Below are 16016 nucleotides of genomic sequence, written 5' to 3'. Positions count from 1 at the left end.
GTCCCTTTCTCCGACCCTGAATGCCAGGCGAGCGCGGCCGGCCCGCTCTGCCGGGGCCGAGGGCCGTGGGGCAGCATGAGGTGAGCGCTGGGGGAGCCCCGCGCCCCGCCCCGCCCCGCCCGGCGCTCCCCGGGCCGGCCCCGCGGCTCGGCCCGGCACCGGGGGCGGTGCTGCGGGGCGGGGGCCGGGCTGAGCGCGGCGCCTGCAGCCACCAGGGGGCGGGGCGGGCCGGCGGCGCGATGGCGGTGGCCATGGCGAGCGCAGCGGAGCGCGCCGTGCTGGTGAGTGCGCGCAGCGCCGGGGGCTCCGCGCCGCGTCCGGCCGGGGCTCGGCGCTGACGCGGCCGCTCGTGACCGGCAGCAGCCGGGCGTCGGCGGCCCGGCGGGGGCCCCCCTGCGGCTCGGGGCCAGGCCCTGCCTGCGCCCGGGCCGGGGCGCTGCGTGCGGCTGCTCCGTGAGCCGCGGGGCCGCGGCCGGGTGGGTGCGAGCCCCCTGCCGCCGCGCCTCCCCGAGGCCCGGGCCCGCCCGGAGGCCTCGCTCCCCTCCCGCCGCCCCTCTGAGGCGCTGTGGCGGGGCCGGCCGGGCCGAGGGGTCCCCGGGAGGCGAGGGGGGCGGCGGTGGCTGTGGGTCTGAGGCCGGAGGCCGCCGTGCTTATGGGTAAATAACCGTGCGTGTTGGCCTGACCTTGGTCAGCACGGCGGGGGGAGACGAGGCCTAGGAGCTGGTAGGCGCGGCAGGGCGGCCCCGTTCGCGTGACAAAAGGTGCAGGAGGCGCGGACAGGCTGGCGCTGCCCGTGTACCCGCGGGTGGGAGCTGCAAGAAGCAGCGAAGGCTCCCTGCGGAGGGCGAGAGTTTGAGATTTATCCAGGGCAGGTGGGAAGTCACGGGGTCCAAAACAAAAGCGCAGAAAATAAGATCTGTCTAAAATTAATGCGATTTGTAGGGTGTCTGGCATTCCTCAAGAATACAAACGCGTAGATGTAGTGAATGACCTCAAATCAGAAACGTGTACCTTGGGGGTTCTTCCCCTCTCACTAGGGGGAATGGAAGATGCCGGTAACAATTTGAAGTGGAATAATGTGACCTAAAACATCCGCGTGGTGGCAGCGGGGTGGTAGAGACAGTCAATGCCTGTGCTTTACCCAAGTTACTTCCCTTCCTTCGGGAACCTGAAGGAGAGCGTTACGGAGAATGGAAGGGCAAGGGATCTGCTATGTCAGTGCAATGCCCAGAAACCCAAACCAGGACTACCAGGGGAAGGAAGGGCAGTGGTGCTGCGCTCACACTGGTAGGACAGCCAGAACCCCATCTAGTGTTGCTGTGTACCTAGTTCTTCTGGGTGAACGTATGTTCAGAGTGGTCCTCGTTCATACAACTGTTGCATAAGTAGATACAAGTAAATCCATCAGTAGTCATTTCATGTTTCTTATGGTAAACAGGAACTATCTAGTAGAGAAACCTTAGGCCTGGGGCTTGGATAACTTGGCTTAAAATTCTGGGTTGACCACAGCTTTCTGACTTTTTCTGGGGGCAATGTGCTCACTTCATTCCCTTCCAGTACTTTCCACGTGAAAAATTTCCCATGTCTTACAAGGTAGCAAGCATAAATTTCTTCTCTATTCCTTGCTTGCTTCTTTCCCCACTTTTTCCAATGATTTTCTGAGCGGGCTCTTGGGCTTTAGCAGAAATGCTTAGCTGTGTTCTGGGGATCTGTTTTATACAGGCTTTTTTGTGGCAGACAGCTGACTGATGCCTGAGGTGTTACATCAACCGATACAAACTTGTTTGTTACTGAATTTTGCCCAAATGATTGGGAATCTTCAGTCTTCCTCTCCCCTGGACAGTTTTTAATTTAGCTTGTTTTGTTTTTAGGCTGCTGTTGCTTGGTAAAATGTTGTTCAAGGTGGGATTAGGGTAGGGGTGTTTTAGTTTTTGTCTTTGTTTCTCAACATCTACTTGGCAATAAGTTAACTTTACCCAAGTTGTACCTTAGTTGTCTCTGATGGTAACTGATAAGAGATCTCCATGTCTTTGTCTCAACCCACAAGCTTTTCATCTTGTTTTCTCCCTGCATCCTGTTGAGAAGGAGCAGGAGATATGGTGTCAGCCCAACACAGCAGCTTAAAAAGCCTCAGGGTGTGAAGCAGCGGAATCTGAACTTCCATCTGAAACCCACATACTGTGCTGTCTGTTATCTCCTAATGCTGTGATTATTGATGCAGTGACTTGTACAAACACTGTTTTGTTAAAGTCAAAACAAAAATGAGGACAATTCACTTGGCTGGGGTGGAAAAGCAGGGAATAAGGCCTCTGAATACAACTGACACATCTTTCTTCTACTAGCATGTGATGTAAACATCACACATAACAGTATACTTAAAACTTAAATAATTTCATATGTCTGAGATTTATTTCCAGTACTTGGCGAATATTTCTAATGATTCCACTGCTATCTTTACGCAATGTAGGAAGAAGAGTTTAAATGGCTTTTACAAGAAGAGGTCCATGCTGTTCTGAAACAGCTGCAGGATATTTTGAAGGTAAGGGTAATCTGCTTAATCTGTTTTTGTGCTGTGGGTTTGTTTGTTTGCTCATCAATGTGAGGAGTGGTGGTAGATTTATCTCAGAGGAAAAAAAAATTCTAAGTTGAGAGTACACAAAAAGGGCCATCAGGCATGTCCAGTGTTTGCCTGTCCTCTGGTTTTGAGGATTCACAGTGAAGCTGTTTTCTCCCAGATTGCTCTGTCTTTGACTCTTTGCTGAGAGAGCTGCTTAGGAAAGCCATGTGGAGGCAGCCAGGCACGTGTGACAAGTGTTTGCCTTAAACATGAATAGTTGCTGGAACAGAGAATCTGGATCTTCACAGAAATTTGTTATGTGAGGGTGGAAAGGAGTATGTTAATCTTAACTATCAAGCTTCTACCTGTGCAGCAACTTGCAGCACATGCCTTCCTCACCTGAACCCGTCCTTCCCTCAGTACGCCACCTTCTCTGCACGTTCCTGCCCCTTCCAGAGGAGCGAAGTGCGCAGCTGAGCTCAGCCTGGGGCACTTCCAGCCAGCCTGAGTATGGGCTGTGCTCAGCTGTGTGTGGGCAGCCAGAAGGTGATCTGCTTAAAGGAGGGAATGCTCACAAGAGCACCGCTCTTCTGCTTGATTGGTGTTCAACAGGCCCAGCCCGTTAACAGCCTTCTGGTGGGGGTGGTGTGTGATGTAAGAGCAGGGGCAAAAATGTGGAGGTGAGGGGAGGTTGCCAAATGAGGAAAGAGTGCAGTAGTTCTGACTCAGCATATGGCTTCATAGCAGGTGATGATAACCTGCATTATCTGTATAGAAAGTACCTGTTTTGAAGAATTTCTTAGTTCTAAAGGTGAAATGCGATTAAAAGATAGTCAGCAGCCAGTATAACCAGTCAGGAGGGCTGATCTTCAGGGGCTGGTGTGAGAGAGGTCGTGGGCAGCCCCCGGGCACATCCGCACTGGCTGAGGTCTCTGTGCTCCTGTCCGTGCTGGGCAGGGTGCTGGAGTCACAGAAGTGGCTACGCTGTGCCAGACCCCCACCGGCATCTCCCCTCTGCTCCTGGCTCGCCTTTCTTCCCGGGCTGCGGTTGGGCCAGGCCTGGCGGGAGCTCCAGCACTGACCGCTCCGCTCTCTCCCGAGCAGGAGGCCTCGCACAGGTTCGCCCTGCCCGCCGGCGGCGCAGAAGGTGCGGCCAAGCAGGAAAGCTTCGTGCTGAGCACGGCGGGGTAAGTGGCTGTCGCTGCTGGGTCACAGCTGCTCTGCCAGGCCGCCGGCTGTGCGCACTGCGTGCCTTGCCTGCGCCGTGCCAGCGTCCGTCCCGGCATTTCCCGCTGCTGGTGAGGGACGCTGTTACCGAGCGTCTTCAGTAAAGGGCCCTGTGGTGCTGCCAGAGCGAAGGGGCTTCCTTCGGCGTGAGAGCTTGCCTTAAGGGAAAACAAACTCTTGTGACAGGTTCCCTAAAAGTCCGTAGCTGTGTTCCAGGGGCTGCCATAGCCAGACGTTTGCAGTTTCCTGCTGAACTCTGTAATACAACCATTTATTCCTAACCACATGCTGATGTGTTGCACCATTGCACTGCTGTCAGCAGTTCTTGCCAAGGTGTGTTTGTTGGATTCTGGGCTTTGGGAATTGGAGTTACAAGACCTGAGTTCTGCACTTGACTCAGTTTCTGACTCTGACGTTGGACAAATCTTGATCTTTGCCTTTATCCCCCTAAGACAGGAATCATAAATCTCTTTGGCACAGAACAAAGTGAGATCTGTGCATAAGCTGCTATAGAAATGCAGTCCTTCTGAAATAGCTGTCCATTTTTTCATCTTCAGCATAGTCCTCTGTCTGAATATCTGTGCCCTGATGGAGCTTTCAAGCTTGCCGCAAAGTAGCACACCTTAGTTCTTAGCAACAGCATGGTGAGCGCTTAAGAAGGGTGCACTGTTACTGTATTGCTTTTGAAAGTTGTATTCTTCAAATCTTAAAGCATTAAAACCGAGTCCAGTTTTTATTCACTGTTGTTCCAAGGTAGATCTTAAAGTGCTTATCTGAAGAGTCTAATATATTGAAATGTCAGGTATGGCTAAACTGAGTTCTTGGCAGCCCAGGTGCTTCAGTCTTCCACCACTGTTTGCTGTGATATGAGCCATGTTACAGGACTTCTGGATTTATTTTTTTTTTGTAGCTTTCAACTCCCATGTGATCCATCTAGTACTTCAGTGTCAGTAATCCATCTAGTATCTTGTGATTGTGCCTTTTAGAGCTGTTTGTAACAGCGACCAAATTCTTAATATTTAATACATGAAATAAGCCTGTTTCAGAACAGAACGTAATGTTTTAGGCAGGGCGGGTAGGGTGTGGTGGACTGGGGATCTGGAAGTGTGTGTAGAGTACACCTGCATCCTCCAGCTGACCCCTGGAGGGAGGGGACCTTGACTGGCTGCATGTGATGGGGAGGGACAGAGTGCTGCTGGCAGTTTCTGTAGGTGTCTATTGCTTCTCGTGACCTGCGTTGCCCAGATCTTTCTTCTCATTTCAGCACAGACCAGGTAAAAGGTGTGTTGACACTGCAGGGAGATGCCCTTTGTCAAGCTGTGAGTACTTCCATGCTTCCTGCTTTGTACCATAAGTCATCCTTACGTTTTACAAGTGATCAACAAGTATTCTTTGTCTTTCTTAACAGGCCTTAAATCCTTAATGTTTCAGCAACTGTTGAAATTTGTCAAGATCCAGCATCTTGAGCCCTCTTCCTTAATGGTATTGACGTACCACTGCAGTGCCAAGGCAGTTTTACCACAGCTTTGGTGCCAGTTGAACTAGGCAATGGATATGAGATGCCTTTAATTTGAGTTATTTGTATGATAGCAGCCTCTGAGCCACTGCCATGCTGCCTAGATTTAGGATTCCAACGGTTGAATTCTGTTAAAAACTTCATTGCAGAGCTGACATCTGACTTTGCCTGCATGTGCTGCTCTGCTGTGGTATTGTCTTCAGTCAGGGAGGAAGAGCTGCTAGATGAGGCAGTCTGTAGTCATAACTATGTAAACCTTTGGACTTGCATGTTTTGCAAAAATTTTACTAGTTTGTCCACAAGAAAGAAGTGTAATTGTCAGGGGTATGTGTTGGTAATAATACCAACTGATACTAAAATTCCTATGATGAGTGGTGAAATTGACTTTTCTGGGGATTCCTCACCTTTATTGCCTGTATTGTTGTAATTTCAAACTTCATTGGGGACCTTCTGAGTTGAGATGGTACGGCCTGCCTGCCTCTTGATACACCAAATGCCTTTCAGCTTATCCTTTGTATTAACATCCTCTTTGAAGAGGGCTGAGGTTCTGGTCGTGCCAGAACTTCTTTCGGCAGCTTGTCAAGGTGGTGTGGGAGGCAGAACGGGATGGGACTGGCAGTCTCTGTGTTTGGCATGTGGGGATTGCTTGCTCTCATGTTTTGTTTCTTTCTTCAAGGACGTTAATCTGAAAATGCCCAGAAGTAATCAGCTTCTGCACTTTGCGTTTCGGGAAGACAAGCAGTGGAAACTGCAGCAGGTACTGTTAACTTCAGATGTCTACCCCTTTGCAGAATGTGTGCCCTCCTCGCTTTCAGTGAAGGCTATATCCGTCCTGCGTTACCTAGTTCCGGTGGTAAAAGCTAAGGGAGGAAATGTGCATTTAAATTGAGTTATGGTGTTAGGAGAGAGAAGTGGGTTCTGCTTGTTTCTGAAAGACCAGCAAGCTGAAGGCTGTCGACATCGCAGTCATGATCCTTTAAAAGGAGTGCCTAAGGTGTGTGTGCAGTACGTGACTAGTTGTAAACTCCAGGCTAGCAGGACAAAGAGCAACTTCAGAGGCTTGGAGCTGGTTCAGTAGCTTGCTTTCATTGTCTTACAGAAGCATTTCTTTATGATGAGAACAGATCTCACTGCATTGTGCTCTTGTGGCATAGCTGAATTTCTTCCTTAAGGAGTCAAAGGGATGTTGAATACTGAATCTCTTCCCCTCGTTTTGCTGAGAGAGATCTGTTTCCAGGACCTGATCTAGTGGATGATCTTGAAGACAGTTTCCCACAGTTACTTTGTCATAGCTGAGTGAGTTGAAGAAAGGTGTATTCTATGTATTTTCCTCTGCAGTAGCCTGGATTTTTCTAGGTGATCAGTGCATTTGGTCCTTGAGTGCAGTTTGCAATGGCTGTTTTGGCAGTGGAATGAAAACTCTACTGGGTAACTTTGTAGAAATCTAGAAAATTGTGTGCTTGAGTTCTTAACGCCGAATTGAGGTGTGCCTTGTCTTTGAGTTGCAAACAGTCAAAGTGTAGATGAAGGGAGTTTGTGCCTTACAACAAGGCAAGGGAACTTTTGTGCTAAGACTGCACAGCCCACACAGTTTTTTGGCTGTTGTGTCCCACTGCTCAGTTGATGGGCTTCTGCCAGCTTTTATGCAAAACACCTTTATTTACTTGGAAAAATGGTTGCAATGTTGTTCAGATGTGGAATGTGAGTACCTAAAGGACTCTGTGTAGAAGCATTTACTGTGATTATGTGGAGATCTTTGTCCTGTCTGAATTGAAAAGGACCACCTCGAATCCTTCATTGCATCTTTCCATAGTGCATGGTGCCAGTTGGATTGTTCTTTTTCTTTGTGCAAAATAGGTTAAAGTCGTAAGTAAGAAACTGTAGTATAGGCACACTTTTGAGGAACACAGGTGCAGGCACAGACGTTCTTAGTAACTTGATTAGAAAAGATAGCAAATTCAAGGGGAAATAGCATGTCCTTATAATAGCAGAACGAGCAAGTTTGCCAGCACTGCCAGGAACTGCATAGTTTTCCCAAAAGCATCTGAAAGATGTACGGGCTGGAGGTGATAGTGTTTAGAGATGTCATAGCCCCAGTACCTGCAGAATCTGTGCAAGCTGTCAGTGGATTTTATCATCTTTCCTTCCTGTAACTTCCAGTTCAGCAGGACTCTTCTGTGATCCGTGAGCCCATGGTGAGAAGGAACCAGTGACTAGATCTGTGCAAGGGAGGCCACTGCAAATTTGAGCTCAGATCTGGTGTTGCTGAGGAGCAGTGTAGATGAATTGAACTACAAATATCCTAAGCTGTGTTAACCATCTCCCAGCAGCCACCTTTCATACAGACTTGCCTTTTCATCTATTTCTCCCTATATCTTACCTCGTTGTTTTTTTTCCTTTCTTTTGTTGCTTCCTGGAACTGAATACAAGTCAATTTCTCTCAGGGTTTTCCTTCTCGTCTGGTTTGCCTTTGCATGAAAGCACTGGGATGCACCTATCAAGCTTGCTTTCGTAGTTGTCTCTTGGCTGCAAGCAGTTTTGCTTAAGAGGAACTTGGCTAGCTGTGTCCTGAGTCTGGTCATGTTCCACACAAGAAATGCAGTGGCAGCTTCTTGAGGATGGTGATAACACTCAACCCCAACAAGTACAGGACTCTGGTATGATGCCATAGAGTCTGTGGGAGAGATCAATGTTTGCTGCTCATTTCTTCTATTGATATGATTTGTCATTTGTTTTTATCTCTAAGGAATAAATCATCATATGTGTTGCTAGACCTGACCACCATATGCCATCAGCAGTGAGAATTCCTACCTGAATAGTCATGATTGGAGTTCTCACAGGATGAGAATGCCTGATGTCACTGTTCCTTTGGGGCAGCAGCAGTATTTTTGCTGACAATTCGTTTTGTAGCTTTCAGACCGTTTAGAATCCCCAGTCCTTGGGTGAAGAACCTGGTAATGGATCTGGACAGCACTGGTAGATTTGTGTCAGCAAATGTCTGGTACTCATAGAAAAATGTCCTTAATGTCTGAGAAGTCACCATTTTCTTAGGGCCAATGAGGTAGGGTAACCTCTGCTTTCTTGCATGTGTTAGAGACAGTGCTTCTATAACGGTGCTGCATTTGTACCTTTGCAGATACAGGATGCTAGAAACCACGTTAACCAAGCAATTTACCTGCTTATGAAGAGAGATGTAAGCTACCACTTCAAAACAGGCTCAGAGGTCCTCAAGGTGAGGAGAAAGCACTCTCTAGTTGAGTTGGAACATACATGTTTCTTTCCTTCATTTGGTTTTTGACACTTAATGCACATTACTGTCTTGACTGGAAACGGATTCCTCAGTTGTACCTGTATATACGTGTGTCAAGGAGTATCCATGCGACTTCACATTTGACATGAATCTATTACCAATCTAGCATCAGTAACAGCGTTGCAAATCACAGTAATGGTAAACTGAGCAGTGAGTGCCCTGTTGTACTGCAGTGGTGTTTTGAGAGAACCTCCCTTAATCTTTCCTGGATGGTGCAGTTATGTAGATCATGCTCTTCCCTGTCAGTCAGTGCTCTTGAGAGAAGAAATGAAGCAGTCATCAGCCATGAAAAAATGACATTTAGTGCTTACAATTTACTGATGATTTGAAAATGACTTGTTGATGCTGTCTGATACAGGCCAGCTGTTGTGTGGCATAAAGCCCAGCCCTCTGCTTGGTCATGCTCTCTGGACCAGAGTTGGGATTTACTCAGAACCTGCCACGATATCAAACATGAAAAAGCCACATCTTTTAAATCTCTGTATGCACAAGGGCTGCCAAATTTTTACTACCAATCTCCTTTTTAATTTTGGGTGAAAGGAGGGGGGGTAATTAGACATCATTTCTAATGCCTTTATCTTAGCAGTCATGAGCTTTATAACAGACATATGTTGATTCCCACGTCTGGAAAAGGAAGTCTTCCTGAATAGAGCATTTGAACTGTGGTGTCTCTGGCAGGATTGGACCAACGATGAGCTGGTTCTTTAGTGCCCTAGTTCATATGTGGTTATGGATGGAGCAGGGGGGCATTCAGTAGTTGTATCTATGATGTGGTAGTGGGGAGAACTAGGACATAGGTTGTTTTCCTTGAATACCTGCTATTTGGAAGCGCTTACGATAAGTTTGTCAATGCTTTTGTGGCATCAGTAATTCATCTCATCTTCTCTGCTTTTTCTTGTAATGAGTAGATGTTCTCTCTCCAGTTCCTGGTAACAGCTAAACTACGTTTGTCATAGAATTGTAGAATCACAGGATGCTTTGGGTTGGAAGAGACCTTAAGGACCATCTGGTTCCAACCCCTCTGCCCTAGGCAGGGACACCTCCCACTAGATCAGGTTGCCCAAAGCCCCATCCAGCCTGGCCTTGAACACTGCCAGGGATGTGGCATTCACAGCTTCTCTGGGCCAATTGTTCCAGTGCCTCACCACACTCATAGTGAGGAATTTCTTCCTAATATCTGATCTAAATCTCTCCTCTTTTGCATAAAACCATTACCCCCCATCCTATCACTACACTTCCTGATGAAGAATCCCTCCCTATCTTTCCTACAGGCCCCCTTTAGGTACTTCAAGGCTGCTCTAAGTTCTCCCTGGAGCCTTCTTTTCTCCAGGCTGAACATCCCAGCTCTCTCAGCCCATCTTCATAGAAGAGGTGCTCCAGCCCTCTGGTCATCTTTGTGGCCCTCCTATGGACCTTCTCCAACAGGTCCATGTCCTTCTTGTGCTGGGAGCCGCAGATCTGGATGTGGTATTCCAGGTGAATGAGAGTGGAATAGAGGGATTTACCTCCCTTGTCCTGCTAGCTCTACTTCTTTTGATGCAGTCAAGAATACAATTGGCTTTCTGGGTTGCAAGTGTGCATTGCCAGCTCATACTCAGTTTTTCATCCACCTATAGTCCCAAGTTCTTCTCCAGAGGGCTGCTCTCAGTCTACTCATTGCCAAGCCTGTATTCATGTTTGAAATTAACTGGACCTGAGTGCAAGAGGTCCAACAACGCCTGTCCTCTAGTTGGGCTCTCTATCACCTGTATTAGGAAGTTATCCTCAGTGCATGCCAGTAGTTTCCTGGCTGGCTTGCAGTTTGTTTTGCTGCTTTTCCAGCAGGTGGCTGTGTGGTTGAAGTTACCTAGCAGGATTAAGGCCTTGCAAGTGTGCTGCTTCCTGGAGCTGAAGAAAGAACTTTTCATCAACATCCTCTCGTTGATTGTGTGGGCTGTAATAGATGTCAGCCACAGTTCCCTTTGTCTCTAGTTTTCACCCAGAAGACCTGTGTTTTGTTGTTCTTTAAAGATGGCTCTGTGCAATCGATCCTTTTTTCTTGCATGCAGGACAATTCTTCCCCTTTCCTTTCTTGTCTGTCTCTTCTGAACAGTTTATAGCCATCAATTGGAAAGCTCCAGTCATGTGGTTCATCCCACCAAGTTTCTGTGATAGCAGTCAGGTTGTAGTTTTCCAGCTGGGCAGTGGCTGTCAGTTCTTCCTGTTTGTTATTCATACCATGTGTGTTTGTGTAGAAGCATTTCGTTTGGGTCTTAAACTGTCGAACCTTTTTGGAGGGTTGGGTTGGGGTGTTCCTCGCTACTCTGAGAGGTGTGCTTTTCCTCTCTGTTGCTCATGAGCATGTAGCTGGATGTTAACCTGCATGATGCGTTGACTTCTGCCCATGCCCCTGTCTCTGACTGGCAAGATAGAGGAGACCATCTGGTCCTCTGTCCCTTTCACGTGTGACCCCAGGACCCTGAAGTCTTGCTTGATCTTGCTCAGGCTGTGCTGTACCATATGGTTGGTACCCATGTGGAAAAGAAGTAGGAGGTTGTGTGTGCCTTCTACCAATTTTGGCAATCTCTGCAGCATCCCGGACCTTAGCTCCTGGCAAGTAGCAGACTTCCCTTGACTGTGTAACAGGCTGGCAGATGAGTGTCTCAGTGCCTCTCAGTTGGGAGTTACTACTAGCACTTGCCATCTTCTTCTGCAACTTCTGGCAGGCATAGCTGGTGCTGTTTCACTGTGTGAGTCTTGCTCTCTGATTTCATCTGCTGCCAAAGCTTCATATTTGTTGCTGGTTGGTATTTTTGCAGAAATGATTGTCATGGTCTCTTATAACTCATGGCAACAGGTTGACACCTCCTTTTCCAGGGTCCTGTCTGTGTCTTGTTGATGTTTTTTTGTCTGCTAGTCCTTGTGGTACTAGCAAGTCCCTTCCCAAGTCCCCAGATCCTAAGTGGAAGGGGTAGTGGTTGTTGCAAAATCCTACAGCCTTGCTATCAAGAGCTATCCAGGGGTCGTCACTCAGCAGTGTACTGTACGTTATCTTACAGCTTATGGATGCTGTGATGTTACAGCTCTCAAGAGCACGGAATCGTCTTACCACTCCAGCCACTCTGACTCTACCAGAAATTGCCTCCAGTGGTCTCACAGTAAGTGTGTGGTAGTCTAGGATTCATACACTCTGTGTCAGGATGTTGTGCTGCATCTTGATGAAAGTGGATTTCTGAAACCCCTCCTGAAGCAGAGGAGAGAGGTGAAGTAAGCGCAAGCCCTGAGCTCAATGTTTTTGACTGTTCCTGTATCTTCCTGTGGGAGAGCAGATGACTTGGGCGTGAGGACGCTGGTTCTCAGAGAAGTTCTGTTCCCTTCCCAGGAAGGTTGTACAGGGATGATTTCCCTGTATGAATACTGCTTCATCTTATTTTGTCACCAGCACTCATACCAACACAGTCTGATGAAGTGCAGCAAGAGGAACAACCATTGCATGTGTGCTTTTCAATCTGTTTCTTTCTTAATGTGTCTCTCACTATGGGATAATTGCAGTATAGCTTATAAAAAGCTAGTGATTGCCTAGCATTAGAAATAATGGTCAGTTCACTGTTAAAGAAACAACTTATTTTCTCACCAGAGAATGTTCGCTCCTGCTCTGCCTCCAGACATCCTTGTGAATTTCTACATTAACCTCAATAAGCTGTGCCTGACCATCTACCAACTCCATGTGCTGCAGCCCAGCACAACTAAGGTGATGCTTGCTATCTCTTCAGCCTTGTTTATTTACCCCTTCTTACTTGTCACTATGAGGAGATCACACTGTTGTTTGGTGCACCGTTATAAGCATAAGATAATGCAAAAGTGACTGTGACTGACACTAAGTGTCTGTGTTTAGATCTGCTCCAGTCAGAGCACTGGCTCTAAATGTAGTTCAGGTCATGGCCACTTAGCCAAAAAGAAAATAGCAGTACTCTGAAGAAAGTCAGAAACTTTTTTTTGCCAAGTAATGTTTTATCTTACAATGTAGTTTGATAACTTTACATGCTTTTGGAAGGGTGTAATTGTAGTAATCCAGCTTACATCGAAGTAGCATCGGGGGTTTTATGAATGGAGTTTTGATGGTTACTTTTCTGCTTTGCATGTTGCATTTGAGTCAACTTGATGTCCCCTAAAAACAGAATTAAACCTTTAAGGTTTATGAGATGCAGTCCTTCCATATGGATATTTTTCCTAAAATCAATTTCCTATTTTTCTTCTGGTCAGTGGGAACTTACTTTTCTTGTTCTAAAATCTGGATCTAAATTGCACTCAGCTACTGTGTAGAATGTGCTTTTTCTGAAGGAGCAAGATGGGATCAACTGGCTTGTATTCAATATGAATGGAGTATTCAGGCATATGTATCAGGTGTTTCTTGTCAGGCTACTGTGAGTGCAAATAGTAAAGGTCTTCTAAATGATTAATTTACTAACTTAAAATCCTAATGACCCTTTTCTTCTCCTGTAGAACTTCAAGCCTGCTGGCGGATCCATTCTACACAACCCTGGAGCCATGTTGTAAGTACAATTACTACAAGGCTGTGTAAAAGGGATAGGAGGATGCTGAGGATGAGATCCAAATGAGATCTCAAGACAATCCACACACTCCCTGACATAAAAGGCTACCCTGCCACTTCTTCATGGCCTATCCCTTTTGAAGAATTTGTAGCCATCCATTGCAGCACTCCGGTTATGCAAGCCATCCCACCACGGAGGGGTGGCTTTTCAGGATTCCAGTCGCTTATAGAGTGCCTTGAGTTTTGCAAGAGATTAGAGCTGTCAGCCAAAATGAACATCAGGTTGTTGGTATTGCTATCTGCATTTCCTGTGTTATGCCTCTCTGGAAAGTGGCAATGTTTCTACTTGAAGCTTGTTACAATTTTTTTTTTTTTTTAACTCTGAAGCCAGTCAGAGATAAACTGAGAGTCTGCATTCTGTAACTTTGCCAGATGCTGTTTTTAAACGTAGAAGTTGTTCCGATCCCTTGTGTGAGAATGGAGGACACGAGTTCTATATTTTGTGCTGTTTTGTGTGAAACTGCTTTTTTTCCTCTCCAGTGAGTTTGGCAACCAGCGGTATGAAGTCAGCCATGTCCATAAAGTGGAATGTGTTGTCCCATGGTTAAACGATGCCCTCGTCTTCTTCACAGTTTCACTGCAGCTTTGCCAGCAACTGAAGGACAAGGTAACATCCTTAGAGAAGGGTCTTTGTTTTTTAAATCTGGATTTTGAGAGGATCTCAGGTTTAAAAATCTGATGTGATGTTAATTTGTGTGACTGGTGCATGAACTGTAAACAAGCAATGAGTCAGTGCTCCGGAGCCTTGGAGCTGGCTGGCAGTGCCCAGCAGGCAGTCATCTGGGATAAATGCAGCATGGCAGATGTTTGCTGAACAAGGCTGAAAGGAGCAGGTAGAAGCTTTTGTGTTCTCAGCCATGAGCTGGATGTTAGGAAATGCCAGGGTACTGAAGAGGAGGCATGGAGAGGTTCAGCGAACTAGATTCCAGAGAACAAAGTTCAATTCCAGCTCTGCAGCTGACCTGGCTGCCACCTTGAGCAAGTATCAATGTGCTCTGAGCATCTTCAGTGACAACAGCAAGTCTGCCCTTTTGCAGTGCAGTGCTGGATAATGCTGTAAAGCTTAATCTTTACACACTCGTTACATGTTCTTTCTTCTATGGCTGAGGGGATCAAGGAACTTAACTGATTATCTTCTTGTTTTCCAGATCTCTGTTTTCTCCAGTTACTGGAACTACAAGCCATATTAATTCTCTGTGGATTGTCCAAACACTTAAAGCACTTCGAGCATCTCCCTGTTTGTTTTCCATGTGCCTGTTGAGTCCAGGTCAACGTGAGAAGTGCTGTGTGGTTTGTTTACCCTGTGGCCCTTTGTAGGGTAGGGTCGATGCATCTGGAAACACACATCTAGTGGTTTTGTCTGGGACCAGTACATGATCAGGGCACCAAGCAATGCTGTGTGGATGGTGGGAGCTCCCACCTATCTTCTTTCTCATGTGTTCTTTGTGGTTTACACTTTGCAAGCCTCTGACTTACACCAATACCTTACAAGGGACAGGGAGCTGTGGAACACTCTCAATAAGTGTATTGCACACAGTGCTGTAACTAACTGCTGGACTGTGAGCTGGTTGGGAAGGGATGAAGTTAGACTAATATAACATACCACAAAAAAGTGCTGGGCATGTTGCTCCATGTAGTAAAGTATGTTGCTGTGGCCTCATCCAGTTGCCGTTATGACTAGCTCAGAGCTCTTCTCTCCAATGTATTCTGGCCATGCCCACGTTATTGTTTCCCCTTTGAGGAAATTCTTATGTGCTACTATCTGAACTATTTTTTTTCCCCTGGCATCAATGTGATCATTTGTGTTATTTATTTTTCCTAAGCCTTAGTTGAGCCACTTGTTTTTTGGTTTTCTTTTTTTGGTTTTGTTTTTTTCCTGATGTAGTGTATAATTTTCATTGCCAGCCTTTGGAGCTGCCCTCGTACCTTCAGCACAGTTGAACAGTCTCACATTCTGTCATTAAACTCCAAGTGAGTACCAAGTTACAATGATTTGCTGCCTACCTATGAATGCTACAATATGTAAATCATCCCTCTTGCTATTGATAATTGTGAAATAAAGAACCTCATTCCTGCCATACTTCTGTGGGGTGTCAGTGCTGAGAATGAAGATTGCCAAAAATTCTGTGCTATTTTACAAGTGAATGCTTTAGTTTTGCTTGCTGTTTTATTGCTTGGAGAAGGGAGGACAGTAGCGGTCTCTCAAGGGTGGAGCTGTGCAGCCCTTCAAAGGCCAGGGTTGGTTTGTGTAACTTCAGCCTGTAGCTCTTAGGCCAGTGCTGTCTGACACCTGAGTACTACCTGAAGCACTTCTCCAAAAATCTCTTGATGGTCATGTCTGGGAGAGGCTGTAGCTACTGTGGCTGGGCTGGATCGGCACATGGAGCTGATTGTCAAGTGATGAGGAAGCATTGCCTGTCTCCTGCCTGGATCCAGTTTGACCTATCCAGCCTGTGTTTCTGATGGCCTTCATTGCTGGAGGACCTTACCCAGGAGCCTACGTTTGTACTGAGGAGAAGACTGCAGGCTCATGGTGGTCTCTACAAGAAATCAGGGCCATTGGGGGCTGTCCTGACAGCATGCAGGATCCTGTTGCTTTCCAAGCGCTATCCAGAGCGCCCTGCTCAGAAGGGAGAGAGAGAGAGATCACAGAATGGCTGTGGTCGGAAGGGACCTCTGGAAGTAATCTGGTCCAACACTCCTGCTCAAGCAGAGCCACTTGCCCAGAGCCAGGTCCAGATGTCTTTTGAATAGCTCCAAGGATGGAGACTAGTAATAGGTATGTCACTTTTTTGTTTTTCCTTTATAGATATTT

The 16016-nt window shown here is 46.9% G+C and overlaps 1 protein-coding gene across 1 annotated transcript; it reads left to right on the top strand.

The window, feature by feature from the left end:
* Window positions 1-177: 177 nt before the first annotated feature.
* On the top strand, window positions 178-15281 carry ROGDI (rogdi atypical leucine zipper). Its single transcript, XM_083800676.1, has 11 exons — window positions 178-281; window positions 2468-2539; window positions 3662-3744; window positions 5049-5103; window positions 5977-6057; window positions 8437-8532; window positions 11649-11747; window positions 12227-12340; window positions 13093-13142; window positions 13682-13808; window positions 14350-15281. The coding sequence occupies exons 1-11, from the start codon at window positions 240-242 to the stop codon at window positions 14389-14391; spliced, it is 861 nt and encodes a 286-aa protein (XP_083656802.1). The 5' UTR covers window positions 178-239; the 3' UTR covers window positions 14392-15281.
* The last annotated feature ends 735 nt before the right edge of the window (window positions 15282-16016 follow it).

Source organism: Anser anser (genome assembly GCF_964211835.1).
Source record: "Anser anser genome assembly, chromosome: 15".
NCBI classification, from domain to species: domain Eukaryota; kingdom Metazoa; phylum Chordata; class Aves; order Anseriformes; family Anatidae; genus Anser; species Anser anser.
This window is presented reverse-complemented; position numbering and strand designations above follow the sequence as displayed.

Bases quoted from the DNA above. Each gene is read 5' to 3' on its own strand.
- ROGDI (XM_083800676.1), top strand. From the start codon at position 240: ATGGCGGTGGCCATGGCGAGCGCAGCGGAGCGCGCCGTGCTG. The intron at 8,533-11,648 runs GTGAGGAGAAAG...GTTATCTTACAG, and splicing joins CAGGCTCAGAGGTCCTCAAG to CTTATGGATGCTGTGATGTT. The intron at 12,341-13,092 runs GTGATGCTTGCT...CTTCTCCTGTAG, and splicing joins TGCAGCCCAGCACAACTAAG to AACTTCAAGCCTGCTGGCGG.